Source organism: Felis catus, chromosome E1, assembly GCF_018350175.1.
Source record: "Felis catus isolate Fca126 chromosome E1, F.catus_Fca126_mat1.0, whole genome shotgun sequence".
Classification (NCBI taxonomy): domain Eukaryota; kingdom Metazoa; phylum Chordata; class Mammalia; order Carnivora; family Felidae; genus Felis; species Felis catus.
In genome coordinates, this window is record NC_058381.1 from 15,104,726 (window position 1) to 15,121,491 (window position 16,766).

The 16,766-nt window shown below is 54.7% G+C and overlaps 1 protein-coding gene across 3 annotated transcripts; it reads right to left on the reverse strand.

Moving 5' to 3' along the window:
• Positions 1-471: 471 nt before the first annotated feature.
• On the reverse strand, positions 472-15,733 carry WDR81 (WD repeat domain 81). 3 transcript variants are annotated; one of them, XM_003996418.5, is made up of 10 exons: positions 10,795-15,733; positions 6,872-6,979; positions 6,421-6,611; positions 6,112-6,302; positions 5,635-5,800; positions 5,381-5,546; positions 4,027-4,713; positions 3,213-3,358; positions 2,753-2,932; positions 472-1,710 (listed from the first exon to the last, which is right to left on the reverse strand). In XM_003996418.5, the coding sequence occupies exons 1-10, from the start codon at positions 14,468-14,470 to the stop codon at positions 1,390-1,392; spliced, it is 5,832 nt and encodes a 1,943-aa protein (XP_003996467.3). In that variant the 5' UTR covers positions 14,471-15,733; the 3' UTR covers positions 472-1,389. The 3 variants fall into 3 exon arrangements, 2 of the variants coding, with proteins under 2 accessions (XP_003996467.3, XP_011287329.2); XR_006589745.1 differs by lacking the exon at positions 472-1,710 and having other exon boundaries at positions 2,795-2,932; positions 4,013-4,713; positions 10,795-14,749; XM_011289027.4 differs by lacking the exons at positions 472-1,710; positions 2,753-2,932; positions 3,213-3,358 and having other exon boundaries at positions 4,262-4,713; positions 5,436-5,546; positions 10,795-14,748.
• Positions 15,734-16,766: the final 1,033 nt, after the last annotated feature.

Consider the following 16,766-nt stretch of genomic DNA (forward strand, 5'->3'; position numbering starts at 1 on the left):
GTCTATGCGACATGCCCAAGGACACAGCTGGGCTCAGAGCCACCTCCAGCTTCTCACTTCCAATGTCCTTTTCTCTCCCCCGTCCTAAGGGTAAGGAAGGGGAAGCTATGGGAGCCTATGTGGGGAACCCAAGATGCCCATCCCCAATCCCTACAAGCCCAGGATCCTGATTGGCTGCCTTCAGTCTGGGTTTGGAAGGGGTGGAGAGAAGAGAGAGGTCCATGGCCTCTGCCAGCATCCTCCCTCAGCAGGATCAAAGCCTCCTTACCTTCCCCCAAGCTGAGGGTTCAGGAAACTGACCTGGGGCTGCATGAACCAGAAGCCCCGTACCCCGTGGTGCCCAAGAGCAATGATCAGGCTGTCTCCCACCTTCCTCCCGCCCTACTTCTCACTCTCCTCACTGCCCTGGAAGCTGCTGGGTCTCAATTTTTTCCCACCCTGATAACCATCATCAAGAAAAGCCTCACTCAGTTCCATGGCTCTTCCAAAAGATTTATTGGTCATATTTACATCTATTGCAAATAGTGAAGAGGCAGTAAGGGCCCAGGCTTAGACCTCATCTCTGCTCCAGAATGTGAGGGTCCGGGGATGCCTGGGTCTTCCTGTCCCCTGGGAGAGACCTGAGATGCAGAGATCATTCCTGCCCCTTCTCTCAGGGTGTTGGACCACTCCCCAAGGGTTCTGGGCCCAGGGGCTGCCTCTTCAGTTCAAGGCACAAACACTGTGGTTAGGGATGGGCAGGCAAGGCATGGGGTCACTCCTGGCAGGCACCAGCTGGACCAGTCCATCTTCCCTCCCCTGGTCCTGCCCTCTTTCTTCCCCTACTGGTCCCATACTGGGCAGGGCCTGGCTGGGTGGACACTTAAACCCCACCCCAAGGCCCCTAACTCCTGGACCAGGACCAGCCCTCCTTAGAGGCTGGAGTCCAAGCACCATCAGTGTCCTGGACTGGAGCGGCTTCCCTGCCCTTGTGAGATAGGGGCACAGAGGGCTCACGAGGGGAGGTGGGGGTGGGGGTGTCCTTGGCTGGACACTGGCTGGACAGGGCCAGTCTCCCTTCTCCTTCTCAGAGCTTCCCTGTCCCCATGTGGACTCAGGGGGCAGAGCTGGGGAGAAGAGAGGGCAGCGATGCTTTCCTGTGCTCCCTCTCTTGCTTCCTGCTGACTCGGGGCAACATCTCCCCAAGCCACAAATGAGATCCCTTCTGGCAGCACTGGTGGCTCTGGCGGTTCAGGAACCTGGACCCCTGCCTCACTGTGGCTGGCAGGCCATGTGGGCACAGAGTGTGGGGCCTGAGGCCTGCCCAGAGGGAGCTGCTGGGGAGACAAGGGTAAGGGATGGACTCCCGGGGGATGTCTGCCCACCCTCGTTGGCCAGCCCCACCTTGGCCTAGGCCAGGAGGCGGATGACCCCATTGTCCGAGCCCAGCAAGAGGTGGCGTTTAGTGGGCAGCAAGGCCAGGCTGGTGAGCGTGCCTCGGAAGTTCTCAGAGCTGAGCTTCGTGGTGGCCTGGGAGGGCGGCTCAAGCAGGGAGCAGACGCCGATCTTGTTGGCGACGGTGCCGGTGACCACCTCGCTGCCGTACAGGTCGAAGGTGTGGATGGGGTCAGATGCTGATTTGTAGTGGTGCGTGGGCTTCTGTTCCAGCTCCTTCCACACAGTCAAGGAGTGGTCAGAGGAGGAGCTGACCAGGACACTGCCCTCCACCGCCTGCTCAGGGAGAAGAGAGCCTCAGTAGGGCCTGGGCCCTCCCATGTGCCCACCGAGCTCCAAGGTCTTCTGTTTACTCGCACTGTATCTCCCAGGAAGACAGGGGATCCCGGGCAGGGGACCAGCTGCCCCCCCCCCCCCCGCCACATTACATTAACACTAGTTAATATGTTAAAGTGTCTTTAACCTAGTCATCACTATCATTTGAGCACTTACTGTATCTAGGCATATTGTTAGGCATGCCATATTACCACATTTAATTTTCATAACAACTCTATGACGTAAATGCTGTTGTTCCCATTTTATAGAGAAAAAACATGAGGCTAAGAAAAGTTAAGTAATCCTACCAAGGTCACAGAGCCAGTAAGTGGCATTGCCAGGTAATACCCAGGCTGACCCCAAAGCCTTCCTTGGAAGGTCAGAACTTAGAGGTGCCTGAAGCCCTGGGGCCCCGGACAGAGTTGGGGGCAGCCTGCCCTTAGTATTGGCAGTGCATGTCCCCTGGCTCCAGTCAGGATAGGGAGGGAGTGCCAGTTGCCTGGAAAAATCCTCCCACATACAGTCCTGTTCCTCCTCCTGGTCCCTCCCTGGGCAGTTCCCCAAGGTCTGTGACTGAGAATGGGCGGGGGTAGGGGCAGGATCCCCATGCCCGGGTGTCCCTACCCCCACCAGGGCAGCCCAGCACGGGCCATGGACTCTGCTCAGTGGTCGGGGGCAGTAAACACCCTCCCAGCTGAGCTTTATTTAACCTGAACTGGGTCACGGACAGGACCCGACCCCTGATCCTCCAAGCAAGACAAATATGGACAAGGGTTACTCATTAGAACATCCCCAGGGAACAGCAGGGTCAGCTCGCCCCCTGGTTCCCGCCCCCGTGGCCTGCCTGCCGCCAGGGCCCCCTGCAGAAGAGCTGGCTCCTAACCCTCTCCGCCCATCAGCCATGGGGCATGTACGAGGGAGCCGGTCCCGGGTGGGCCCTAAGAGGGCCTGGAGCATGGGCTGGGCTGGGCAGTGAGGAGGGAAAGGGGACCACGTCAGTCACCTTGATCTGCAGGATGTCCCCCTCATGGGCTGGCCAGCCACGCAAAACCAGGCCTGTACGGGTGTCCAGGAGCACCATGAAGCCCGAGGAGAAGCCAGCCACGACGCTACGGCCACTGGGGCTGACGGCCAAGGAGCGGACAAGCCCCGGGTTCAGCCCGCCACCCAGGCGGAACTCATGCTGCAGACAGAGGGAGATGAGCTAAAGCACTGCCACCCACTCCAACCCATTTCTCCCTGAGGTCCTGTTCACCCCAAGCCCACACGGCTGAAAGGCCTGAGCCTCTATCCCCCATCGAGGGGAGGGCACCCCTTCATCCCAGATCAGAGTCCCACCCCCCAGCGTTTGCTGCTATGGGTGATTTGTCTCCAAAGAGAAACTACACCCTGCTTCTCTCTTCAGGGACTTTCCTCCCTGCTGGGCATCCAAGCCAGGGCTCAGGGAACCGAACGCCCCTGACCTGCAGGCCGGGCTTCCTGCAGTCCACAAAGCGCAGGGTCGAGTCAGAGCTGGCCATGGTGATGCTGGTATGGGGGGCAGGCATGACAGCCACAGCAGTCAGGGGCACCCGGCTGTCCCATGGCTCTATTACGCGAAGGGTCTTCCCTGGGAAGGAAAGGCACAGTGGATCTAGGGTCCCAGTAGCAGATGGAAGAACCCCAACCCTTCCTATCTCCCTGACATACCCTGTAACTGCCTCTCATCTCCCAGGGGACCTAAGAAAATACTAAAGATGATTTTTGACCCCCCCACCTTCCTGCATCCATGGCCAGGCCAGGCTCCTGTCCCCAAACTCTTCACACAGCACCCCCTGACCAAATGCTACCTCTCCTTGGTCTACCTCGATGCTACTCCATCCCCTCCCCCTTTAAAAACCTTATTAACCTTATTTCTCCCTAACACGATGCCAAAAAATCATCAAGCAACTCTGCCAAACTTGTATGACATGTTATGTGTTAAGCCAAACCCCTATGTGCATTATCTTCTAAACCAGTTCTGATTCCCATTTTACAGATGGGGAGCACTAACGCTTCCAGCATCAAAGTGACTTGAGCAAGGTAACTCCGCAAATAAGTTGGCAGAACCAATTCAAACTTAAGGCTAATGGATTCCAACTCAGGTCTAACTGCTCCTCTGTGCAGCTTCGCTGGGTTGTCCCACACCATATACCAAGACACCCCAACCGCCCAACCCTGGGTCCCCGCACCCAGAGGCCTGGCCTGGCAGGGCACAGCATGGCAGCAACAGAACAGGCCTCACCTGGGCCCGCTCACCTGTGAAGGGGTCCCAGACGTGCACAGCCCCGTCACAGCTCACCACATACTGCGGGGCCTCAAGCTGGCCCACAAAGAAGACGCTCTTGCGGTGCTGGGCGTAGACGAGGCGTGGGGCCGTCTCGCTGGTGCCATCCCCAGAGTTGTAGAGTGGCCAGAGGCGCACCGTGCGGTCCTTGCTGCCACTCAGGAAGAAGTCCTCGCTGCTCAGGGGCGCCACGCACTTGACAGCCCCCGAGTGGCCCGGGAAGCTCTGCAGGCGGATCTGATGGAAGTGGAAGTGGGCATCCTGCTGGCTCACGCCGATCTCGTACTGCCAGTACGCCAGCCAGTTCCCGCTTAGCCCGTGGGCGCTCCGCGGCAGCTCCCGCTTCAGCGCGTTGTCCTCCTCGCTGCTGGGGCCCCCACTGCCAGCGCCAGGGATGGGGCCCAGCAAGCCGGGGCTCTCAGGCTGAGAGTCATCGGGAATCTGGATGCGGTTCCCGACCAGCACGCTCCCAAAGGTCCCCGAGTGGCCGTCGTCCCGGGAGCAGCCCCCACTCTGGGGGTCCCACTCAGGGCCGGCGCTGGGCACCGTGGGCTCCACGCCGGCAGGGCTGCGACTGCTCGGACTGATGGTCTCCAAATACAGCCCCGCCAGCTCCCCAACCAGCTCGTGGTTGGGGATGATTTTCCGGATGATGTCACCTGGATGGGAGTGGGAGAGGTCCTCAGATTAGGGAAGATGGAAGGCCGCTGCCACCACCCATCCAAGGCTTGGGAACCACAGAAAACAGGGCAGGTCCTGGCTGTGCAACTCTGGGCAAGTAACTCTTCATCTCCGAGCCTATTTTCTTCCACAGAGAAAGGTAGATCCATTCACACGAACATCTTTTATGTGTGCCGGGCGTTACGCAGGGCATCAGAAATAGAATGGTAAAAGCCAGGGGGTGCTTTCCCTCCCAGGGCTTAGATTTCAGTAGAGGGACGATGACATATCTGACCACAGGGCTGTCCATCCTATTTAAGATGATGACACACATAATTGCTCGGCAGTGCCGGGCCCATACGGGAGGCTACGGAAATAGTGGGCAGCTAATTCCTCTCAGCTCCGGGAGATGTCAGTACGTCAGCCTGGTGGCCCTGCCGTCCCCAGGGATACTCTAGGCCAGCTCCTGTGCCTCCTTGCTGGCTAATGCTCAGTCCCTGTTTATACAGCACCTTGGAACTCTGAGGTCCAAGGCCAAATCCCTTTGCTCTGACCCAGAACACTGAATGCTCATTACTGATTCTGGGGGCAAGGGGAGCATGGGGCCCTCCCCAGAGAAGAGACATAGCCACAGAGGCTTTGTGAGGGAATGTGATGGGGCAGTACCCAACAGGCAGGAGAAGGGCACGTAGATTGTGTACGCCATCTCCAAGGTGAACACCTTCTGCAGCTCGTCCAGCAGGGTAGGGTCCACCAGCCGCTGCTGCCCATCGGAGAAGGCCACCTCTGGCAGCTGGCCCTCACTGCGGCCCACGGGATCCAGCTTCAGCTCCTGTGGGCAGGGAGGCCCAGGGAGTCAGCCGAGTTCACGGCCCCTGCCCAGCCCAACCCAGCCAGGTAAGGGGGGTAGGTCTGCCTACCTGGTGCCGAAGCTCATGCAGCTGAGAGAAGACTTGAAAGAAGGTGGCCACAGGTTCACTCAGGTGCTGCTGGACCATCTCCTGTCCAATGCGCAGGCATATGAGGGCAATGAGGCTGATGGTTTTCACGCACAGGACAGTCCGGGCCTGGGCCCCACTCGGGAACCTGGAAAGAGAGTTCATGAGCTCCAGCACCCCCCACCTCTCCACAACTCTGCGGGACTTGCCCAGAATCTACGAAAAGATTTAAGTGAAAAGAACTACAAGACAAATTTGATCCAAACCAGACGAGAGGAACCGGAGGCACAGAAAGAAGATGTGGCTTGCTCAGGGTCACACAGCTGGATCAGAACCAGGAATCCTGATAACAAAGACTCCTGACACCCAGTCCGGTGTCGCCCCCAAGCTTCCCAGCCCCTCCTGGGTAGCTCCCTCAGCTGAGCTACTCCCCGGCACAGGGGTGGGGCAGGAGCCTACCCAGTGACGAGGGAAGTGAGGAAGCTGAGCACGGGCAGCAAGACCTCGTGGCTGATTCGGGGCAGGATGTCCATGAGGGTGGTGTCCGAGAGGTACACGATGATCTTCTGGGTCAGAGTCACCGCTGCCAGCAGCCCCGCCTCCTTACGGCTGTTCAGTCGACTGGGGCCTGAGGTGCCACCTGGGGCCACCTAGGGCCATAGAGAAGGTGAGGGCCAGGCTGTCCACGGACCCCCTGGGGCCCCCAGGGATCCCAGGTCCGCCCTCAAGCTCCTTGACCTCCCCTGGGACTGCCAGTCAGTAACTCACCAGGTAGCTGATGTAGGGCAGGTACTGGTAGGTGAGGACAGGCTCCCCATACAGATGAGCAATGTGGAGGAGGCAGCTGAGCACGGGCCCCGACACTATATCACCCAGCACCGGTCTCTTCTGATAGATGTTGCCAGCACTCAGCGGGGGACTCTCACCACTGCTCACGGTGAACTGTTGCCGAGTGGGCCCTGCCAAGGAAGAACCAGCAGCCTTGAGTAGCTAACAGCAGGCAGGAGGCAGGGCGGCCTTCCAGGAACTGTGGTAGCCACTCCTCGTCACCCTAGCCTGGGGGCCACCCCATGCCCTACCCAAGGAAGGAAGGAGCTTACAGACGGGGACCCAGGACCTGCCTGGGAGGTGGAAGTAGGAAGGATCCCCTGCAGGGGGCTGAAGATAGACAGAGGGGCTGGGACGAAGCCCCATCTCCAGCACCAAACACGGGCCTTACCAACGTAACAAGATGTCAGCAGGCGGAGCAGGTTCCGGGCCACGTAGCGAGAGGCCACTGTGGGACCAAGCTTGGCAGATAGCCAGCGGACCATCTTGCAGGCTGTATCTGCAGGGCAGGAACGGGCCCTGAGCTCATCAGATAATGGTGACTTGCCACGCCTCCCACCCCACCCCAGGGCACCTCTCCTGGCCAGCCCGGCTGCAGACCTGCCGAGGGGCCCAGTCAAAGCCGGGTGCCCCACACCACCACCCTCTATTTAGCAGTGGCAGAGGTGGCCTGTGGCTTTGGGACTGCCCCCACGTGGCCCTGGCTTTGGGGCTACTCCAGGCTCCTTTCCTTCAGCACACCTTGCGGGAAGGTTATCCTTTCAGCGAATCTTCCTAAGCTGCTAAATGAGGCCTGGCCAGGCCCTGGCTCCCTCACCCTATGGCCTGTGCTCCTTCTTTTTCCTTCCACTCTCTCTGTCTAAACTTCCTAGGTTTGCACTGATTCTTTTTTTTTCTTCAAACTTTTATTTAAATTCTAGTTAGTTAAAATACAGTACGATAAGGGCGCCTGGGTGGCTCAGTTGGTTAAGCGACCGACTTCGGCTCAGGTCATGATCTCGCAGTCTGTGAGTTTGAGCCCTGTGTCGGGCTCTGTGCTGACTGCTCAGAGCCTGGAGCCTGCTTCAGATTCTATGTCTCCCCCTCTCTCTACCCCTCCTCTGCTCATGCTCTGTGTCTCTCTGTCTCTCAATAATAAATAAACATTAAAAAAATTTTTTTTTAAATACAGTACAATATTGGGTTCAGGAGCAGAATTCAGTCCCTGATTCTTCAATGGAACCATGACAACCTTAGAGCCTCACACATGCTGTTCCCACTGCCTGGTATGCTCTTCCCACTGTAAACCCTACCATTTTGCTTGCTGTCTCCTATTCATTGGACCTCAACCAGCCCTACTTTCATGGGACCCTGAAAACTTGATCTAAGCCCCATTTATATTCCCTCATAGCAGCCAGTCCTGTTCTTTACAGCACTAACATGACATTTACATGACACTGTCTACAGTGTGGCATCTCCTCGGCTACAGGTGAGCTCCAGGAGGGCAGGCCCACATCTGTGCTGTGTGTGAATCTGCTGCACCCACTGCTTAGCAAAGACTAGGTACTCAGAAATGTTGAATGAAAACCAGAGTAAAGAAAAGCTAACACCTATTCTTCTGAAACTATTCCAAAAAATAAAAGAGGAAGGACAAGTTCCAAATTCATTCTGTGAGGCAGCCGTTATCCAGATAAAGACACAAAGAGAACAACAGGCCATTATCTCTGTTGCACATAGATGCAAATATCCTCAACGAAATGCTAACCAACTGAATCCAACAATACATTAAGAAAATCATTCACCGTGATCAAGTGGGATTTACTCCTTGGGATGCAAGGGTGGTTCAATAGTCACAAATCAATCATCATGACACATCACATCAATAAAAGAAAGGATAAAAGCCATATGATCATTCCAACCGGTGCATAAAAAGCACCTGACAAAGTACAATGTGCATTCATAAAACCCTCAACAAAGTAGGTCCAGAGGAAACATACCTCAACATAATAAAGGCCATATAGGAAAAACCCACAGCAAATGTCATCCTCAATGGGGAAGAACTAGGAGCTCTTCCCCTAAGGTCAGAAACAAGACAAATATTTCCACTCTCACCACTGGAAGTCTTAGCCACGGCAATTAAACAACAAAAAGAAATAAAAACCATCCAAACTGGTAAAGGAAGTAAAACTTCCATTATTTGCTGATGACATGATACTATTTATAGAAAACCCTAAAGACCCCACCAAAAAACTACTAGAACGGACACATGAATTCAGTGAAGTCACAGGATACAAAATCAATGTACAGAAATCTGTTGCATTTCTATACACTAAGAATTAAACAGCAAAAAGAGAAATTAAGAAAACAATCCCGTTTACAATTGCACCCAAAACAGTAAAATACCTAGGAATAAAATGAAACAAAGAGGTGAAAGACCTGTACCCTGAAAACTATAAAACATGGATGAAAGAAATTGAAGATGACACAAAGGAATGGAAGGTTCTTCCATGGATTGGAAGAATGGATATTGTTGAAATGTCTATACTAGCCAAAACAATCTACACATTTAATGCGACCCCTATCAAAATACCAAGAGCATTCTTCACAGAATTAGAACAAACAATCCTAAAACTTGTATGGAATCACAAAAGACCCTGAATAGCCAAAGCAATCCTGAAAAAGAAAAAGTGGAGGTATCACAATTCCATACTTCAAGTTATATTAATTACAAAGCTGTAGTAATCAAAACAGTATGGCACTGGCACAAAAATAAACACATCAATGGAACAGAACAGAAAACCCAGAAAAAAGCCCACAATTATATGGTCAATTAATCTTTGACAAAAGAAAGACTATACAACCGGAAAAAGTCTCTTCAGCAAATGGTATTGGAAAAACTGGACAGCTACATGCAAAAGAATCATGCTGGACCACTTTCTTATACCATATGCAAAAAGAAACTCAAGATGGATTAAAGTCCTAAACATGAGACCTGAAACCATAAAAATCCTAGAAGAGAGCATAGGCAGTATTTTTCTGACATCAGCCATAGCAACATCTTTCTAGCTATGTCTCCTGAGGCAAGGGAAACAAAGGCAAAAATAAACTTTTGGGACTACATCAAAATAAAAAGGTTCTGCATAGCTAAGGAAATGATCAACAAAACTAAAAGGCAACCTTCTGAATGGGAGAAGATATTTGCAAATGACATATCCGATAAAGGCTTAGTATCCAAAATATATTAAGAACTGATACAACCCAACAGCCAAAAACCAAATAATCCAATTTAAAAAAAGGCAGAAGACATGAACAGACATTTCTCCAAAGAAGACATCCAGATGGCCAACAGACACATGAAAAGATGCTCAACATCACTCATCATCAGGGAAATGCAAATCAAAACTACAATGAGATACCACCTCACACCTGTCAGAATGGCTAAAATCAACAACACAAAAAACAGGTAAGTGTTGGCGAAGATGTGGAGAAATGTGCAGTGCTGGAGGGAATGCAAACTGGTGCAACCACTATGGAAGGTGCTTGGGAGGTACTTCAAAAAGTTAAAAATAAAACCACCCTATGATCCAGTAATTGGACTACTGGTAGTTACTCCCCAAATATGTAAACACTATTTCCAAGGGACACACACACCCCTATATTTACTGCAGCATTATTTACAAGAGCCAAACTATGTGCAGCCCAAGTGTCCATTGACAGATGAAGGGATAAAGAAGATGTGGTACACATGTACAATGGAATATTACTCAGCCATAAAAACGAATGGTATCTCGCCATTTGCAACAACATGGACGGCGCTAGAGAGTATTATGCTACGCAAAACAAGTCAGTCAGAGACAGACAAATTCCACACGATTTCACTCATGTGTGGAATTTAAGAAACAAAACAAACAAGCAAGGACAAAGGGAGAGAGAAAAAGAGTGAGAGGAAGAAACCAAGAAACAGACTCTTACCTATAGAGAACTGATGATTACCAGAGGGTAGGTGGATGGGGAAATGAGTGAAATAGGTGATGGGGATTAAAGTGCACTTGCTGTGAGGAGCACTGAGCAATGTACAGAATTGTTGAATCACTACATTGTACCCCTGAAACTAATAGAACACTGTATGTTAACTATATCGGAATCAAAAGACAAAACAGAACCCTGAGGCACCTGGCTGGCTCGGTGAGAACATGCGACTTGATCTCAGGGTCATGAGCTTAAGTCCCACGTTTGGGTGTAGACATTATGCAAATAAATAAATAATACGATAAGATAAAAAGACAAAACAAACCAGAGGACTGTTTTACAACACCTCGAGGCCTGAGAACTCACCAAGAAGGATCTTCTGTTCTTTGCCCTCCGACTGCTCAGTTAGTGGTTCCTCCTCTTCCTCCCCATCTGTGTCGCCACCACGGGCCACGACAGTATCCATGGACAGCACCGTGTCAGAGAGAGTGAGCTCAGACGTCCTGGTGATGTCGTCTTGCTCCCCCTCTCCCTCCTCCTCCTCCAACACCACACAGCCTTCCTCCTCCTCCTCTTCCTCCTCTGAGCCTTCGCTTTGCTTCAAGTCCTGGCTGCTGTCACCTGACCTGAGGCTGCTCTTGTCCACAGGAGCACCCCCCTCATCTGCAGCCCGTTCCTCGCCCAGGGAGGTCTCACTGGTGCTGCTCTTGTCGCTCAGCCGGCCTAGGCTCACAGCCTCAGCTTCCTGGGGCTGTGGGGACTCGGCCACATAGAGCCCAGCTTGGAAGTCTTCGGTCTCAGGGAGGTAGGCCTGGTCATGGAAGCTGACACCAGACGTGTAGTCCGGGAGCCCCAGGCCCGAGGAAGCAGCAGGCTCACCATCCATCTGAATTTCCTCCCCAAAAGCACAGGGGCTGGGCCTAGCCCCTGGGAGCTCACTCTCCTCATCCTCAGTGGCCCCCACCAGGCCCTTGCTTTCCTCCTGGGAGGCCTCCACACCAGCCAGCACCTGGAGGACGTGGGGCAGCAGGTGGATGAGAAAGGCCTGCAGGCCCAGCCGCACCATCAGCTGGGCCACAAAGCAGTCAGTGTACAAGTAGAAGCGGCCGTGTAACCGGCAGGGGCTCTCATAGGCACCAATGAGAGGCTTCAGTAGGTACTTATTGGCATTTTTGGGGCCCAGGGCCTTAGCAACAGGTTCAAATAGGTACCAGGCTGTGTACACAGCCGTGTGCTCCTCAGACATGAGTGACAGCACGAAGGGCAGCAGGATCTCCAGGCCCTCCGGAGTGATGTCACTCAGCACTGCACCCAGTTGCTGCCACAGAGCAAACACCAGCTCCCGCCCCTGGGCCTCGTCCTCCACGCGTCTTGCCTGATACAGGAGGATGAACTTGTGCAGCGCCGGGAAGTACGGAGGGAAGGGAACCACGGAGCTGAAGGGGCTGAGGAGCTGGGCCGGACAGGGTGGAGGCAATCCCCGGGAGATGGGCCTGTACTCAAAGAGTGGGGCCAGCTTGCCCCTCCCTGCTGCCACAGGGCCTTCGGGTCCACTGAGCTGCAGGAGCATGTCCAGCACGGGCTGCAGAGACACGGGGATCTCCTTGGGGTGGCGTGTGCAGAGGCCCCGAACGGCCTCGAAGCGTACCCACAAAGGCGCGTCAGGCTGCAGTGTCCGGACCCTGGTGGCAAACACCATCTCAGCCAACAGGACACCCAGCGCCTGCATGTCCCGATGGAAGAGGTCCTGCAGCTGCACGGGTGGCTGAACCTGGGCATGCTCAGGCACCTCCAATTGGCCCCCTAGGCCTTTGGTCAGGAAGTTGCCTAGTTTCTCCAGCCCTTCCAGAGCCTGCACAGGATTGAAACCCTCGGGAAGAAGAATCTTCCCCTCCTCACCTTCCCCAGGGTCGGCCCCAGCAGCTTTGTTCCTGCGGCCTGCTCGAGAGGCCGAGGCCACTGAGAAAGACAAAAGGCCTGGGGAGGCTTGACTGGAGGAAGATGCGGAAGAGCCCAGCTGGTCACCTGCTTTCCCTGCGAGGGAGATAGAATCCAGAGCTTCTGTGGCCTGTTCCAAGTCATCTTCCCCTGCCACGGGCCTCTCCCTGGCCCAGCCAGCCTCACAGGGAGTGGCCTCCAAAACCAGCCTGCCCACCCCATTTGTAAGCTGTCCTGGTAAGTCCTCCCGGCCTATGCTCTCCTGGATGGTCTGGAACAACACTCTGGGGATGAGTGGAGGCTCAGGGGCCAGGGCAGGAGCCCCAGCCAGGCGTTGGGGGTGTGGCTGATCGAAGAGCTGCACCACGCCATAGCTGGTCAGGTGTGTGTGGGCATCCACCAGGTGCAGGCACACATTCTTCTCTTTCACAGCCTCCTTGCCCTGGAGTTTGTAGCCAAATGTGAGGTCAATCCAGTGGTGTAGGTCCTGGGACACCTCTCGGCTCTCCAACAGTGCCCGGTGTGCAGACACGAACTCCTGACTGGAGCCACACCAGGCTGGCACATCTAGGTCAGGCATGTCAGGGTGGATGGAACAGAAGATAGAGGGATCGGTGTAGAACTCAGGAATGCACTCGTCGGGTGTCCAGTTCTGCATACGTTCCATGCTGGCGGGATACTCATGGGGCTCCCACTGCGCCCGCACATGTCCACAGAGCACCGACCGGGGTGTCCTCCGAGCCTTGTACACATAATATGTGATGTCGGAAAGCACGTCCGAGATGTGGTGGGGAACGTGAGGTGGCTCCCCGCCGCCCGCACCACCTGCTACAAATGCCTGCCGCGTCATCTCGTATGTGAAGTCCAGCTGCTTATCCCCCTTGTTGAGGCGGAACTTGGACTTGCGCAGGTCTCGAAAGCGCCCGTGGGGTGTGGTGAAGTCCACCACCCAGGGCAGCACTGGGTGGTAGTTGGGATCCCCCTGCCGCCGACCTGCCAGCCTATTTAGCTGCATGAGGTAGTGAAAGTTGCTGATGCGGCCATGGACCCAATCCAACACAAGGCCTCTAAGTTCCTCCCGGCAGGTGGGACACCCAGCCCCCCCACCTCCCTCCTCTCCAAGTTCAGTGCCTGGCCCAGCCCTTGATACAGGGGTCTCCTCATTCTCTTCCTCCCTGGGCCTCTCGTAAGCACTCAGGTCCAGCCGGAGCTCGCTGCAAAGCTTCTCATCCACAGCGATGTGGTGCAAAGTTAGGGCCCCGCAGGCCAGTCCCTGGCGGTGACAGGCATCCATAGCCCTCAGCACACGGAAGAGAATGAAGAGCACCTTGGCTTGGCTGTTGGTCAGCTTGGCAGGGCTGAAGGTGACCACATCGTGCAGGGAAAACTGCACATAAGGGTGCACCACGTACAGCATCTCTGGCGACTCCAGCAGGGCCTCAGCTCGCAAAAGACTGGGACAGGCCAAGCTGCCCCGAGGGGGACAGGGACCATCTCTTGTATATGATGGGCACTGGGTAAATTCACCCACTGACAGGAAGGAACAACCATAGACCCTCTGCAGAGCCTGTCGTACTAAGTCCAGGGCAGGGACAGCTGAAGGGGCAGGGCTATGACTATACGGCTGCCCATAAGTACGATAAGCATGGCGCCACAGGTTGCGATAATTCTGGGCAGCCACATCCTGCATGAAGCGAGTGAGGGTCTCAGGGCTGCCGGACCCTTCCTCGAAAGGCAAGCCGCCACGGAGCGGGTAGGACAGCCTCCGCTTCCGCAGCCCGTGCACCTCCACGCGCGTCCAGCCGGGGGGCAGCTTCTGCACAGAGCGTTGCAGAAGAGTCCTCACTTCCGCCTCGCTCAGGCCCTCTGCCCGGGGGCAGGGTCCCAGGGGCAGCCGGCGCTCGCGGAGGCTGGCCAGCCAGCGCGCGGGCACTAAGGCCACCACGTGGGTGCCCCCCGGGGCCGCAGCCAGCTGCCGGGCATCGATGTTCAGGTCCCTCTCCACGCTCTGGAGCAGCTCCTCCATGTCGGGGCTTGGGGGCGGGGACCAGCCTTCGGCCCCGTTGGTAAGAGCGACTTCCCGCCCCCTGCTCCCCGGGGCCATCCCCTCCTGGCCGCCTGGGGGCAGCGCGGGGCTGAGCCCGGCCACGGCCCTTCCCGCGACGGCTTCCGGGGTGCCAGGCCGGGCGGGTAGGGACGGGCGAGGGACCCGGGCTGAGGCAGAGGCGGGGGCGGAGGGGCCGGGGACAGAGGAGGGGAGGGCGGGGACGCTCTTACCCCACTGCAGGGTCCTGCGCTCCGGGCACAGCCGGGCAGGGGCTGCGGGGCGCCCGAGCCTGGCTCTGCCGTGACCGGTCAGCTGACTCGGCTCACGTGATCGCCCCGGCACGGAAACAACCGCACGTGGCTCAAATGGGCCGGTCGGACCGCGCCTCCCGCCGGCGCCACCGCCTGGCAGGCCTCGGTGCCCTCCCTCCCAGTGCAGTTGCGGCTTCGCTTTCTCGGGGTGCAGGAGAGGGGGATGCTGAACAGCCCATGAGATTTCCCTCCCTGCTTCCTCCTGCACGCACCAGGACGTGGATTTAGGAAGGATTTTGCCGGAGATCCCAGCCTTTAGCGGGCTGATACCACCGCCCCTCTGGTTTTACAGATAAGAAACCGATGGCAGAGCCGGGCTTTTGACATTAAGTCCCTTCAGGGCCTCCATGCTGCCTACCAAGAGAAGGAGCTTTTAATTTTCCAACACATTTAATCAGTAGCATTCCATTTGGCTTTTACAACACCCCTAAAATACAGAAGACGGTTAATACTCTTTATATTTCACAAGTCATAACCAAGAGCCGCCAAAGAGACTTGCCCAAGTGGCAGAATGGCAACTTAGAAGCTGGTGCACACACTTTCTGTCCTACAGTCCTCCCCCCTCCCCAGCCCTCTCAGGGCTCTTTCTTTCTCTCTTTCAAATTCTGAGCCATCTGAGAGGGAGAAAAGCGGTCCAGGCCCAGAGGCCTGTAGTTCTTGGGAGGAAAGGTTCCCCCAAGACTTCCCGTTGAAGATCTGCCTCTGAGGTGCCAGAGCCTGCCTGCTGTGGTCAGAGCCTTGCAGTTGCTACCTTGGCTAGGGGAACGGTGCAGCACAGGACAGGGAGCAGAAACCAGACAGCTGGTGCCAAAACTATCCGGGGGTCTCGGTTCTGAGCCATTTGAGGACATAGTAGCAAAACCACTGGCTCTGTTTTTTTGAGTCTCACTCCTAGGAGATTTTGCCTCAAGTAGGAGTTTGGTGTAGAGGGAGGAATCCATAAAGGCACTCAAGAAAAACTACTGTCCCGGGGCGCCTGGGTGGCTCAGGCGGTTAAGCATCCATCTCCATTTCGGCTCGGGTCATGATCTCATGGTTCATGGGTTCGAGCCCCACATCGGGCTCTGTGCTGCACTGAGTCTGCTTGGGATTCTCTCTCTCCCTCTCTCTGCCTCTCCCTTGCTCATGCTCTCTCTCTCTTTCAAAAGTAAATAAATAAAACTTAAAAACAGTTTTTTAATTAAAAAAAAGAAAAGAAAAACTACAGTCCTAATTAGAGAGGAAACAAATGGTTCAGCTATGATCTGATTCCATCTGCATCCTCTTGAAGACACAGTGGGAGCCCCGGATGTGCTTGTTCACATGGCCTTGGGCAGTTATAACTTACAAACATCATTCATGGAGCACTGATTAGGAGCCAGGCACCCTGCTAACACTTTGCATATCTTGTTTTGTTTAAGGAGATATTTTTATAACCATTTAGGATGAGGAAGCTGACTACCTTAGGCAACTTGCCCAAGGTCACACTGCTAAGAGTTGGTAGAGCCAAATTTCAAACCCAAAGTATCTCCTTCTAAAACCAATGTTCACTGTGCTCCTTGGCCATGAAGTTTTATTTTTTCACCTGAGAAATTAGGCGTTCTTTGACAATCTCGCATCCCGAACTTTGGTCTGAGTACCTGAGGCCAGAGAACAGGTTTTGATGGTCAGTGGGTAGTGCCTGCTTCTTAGTACCAATGAAATTGGGTCCACCTGGTCTTTGCTCGGGTTTGTTTACCTAGTCTGAATAGGCACTACTTTTTCTTTCTGTAAATTCGTGTATGTCCTGCCCTCTAGTGGTTTTGGCTTGCAATACAACAATGACCTTGAGTGTAACTAACCTTAAGAATTCTTTTCTTCCTTTGAATAGGATGTCCTTACAATGCTGGGCACTAAGATTTCTGGGGCACTGACACCTTCCCCAACCTGAGGCCTAAAACAGTGGTTTTCAAACTTTATGATGTACTTCTGATTCAGTAGTCTGGAATGAGACCCAGGGACCCGAATTTTTAACAAGCACCCCAGTTAATTCTGATGCAGGCAATCTGCAGGCCACATCTTGA

Coding starts and splice junctions, on each gene's coding strand:
- WDR81 (XM_003996418.5), bottom strand. CDS start 14,470: ATGGCCCCGGGGAGCAGGGGGCGGGAAGTCGCTCTTACCAACGGGGCC. Junction 6,303..6,420: donor TGCCCTACATCAGCTACCTG/GTGAGTTACTGA, acceptor CTATGGCCCTAG/GTGGCCCCAGGTGGCACCTC. Junction 4,714..5,380: donor GCCCTTCTCCTGCCTGTTGG/GTACTGCCCCAT, acceptor ACTCCCATCCAG/GTGACATCATCCGGAAAATC.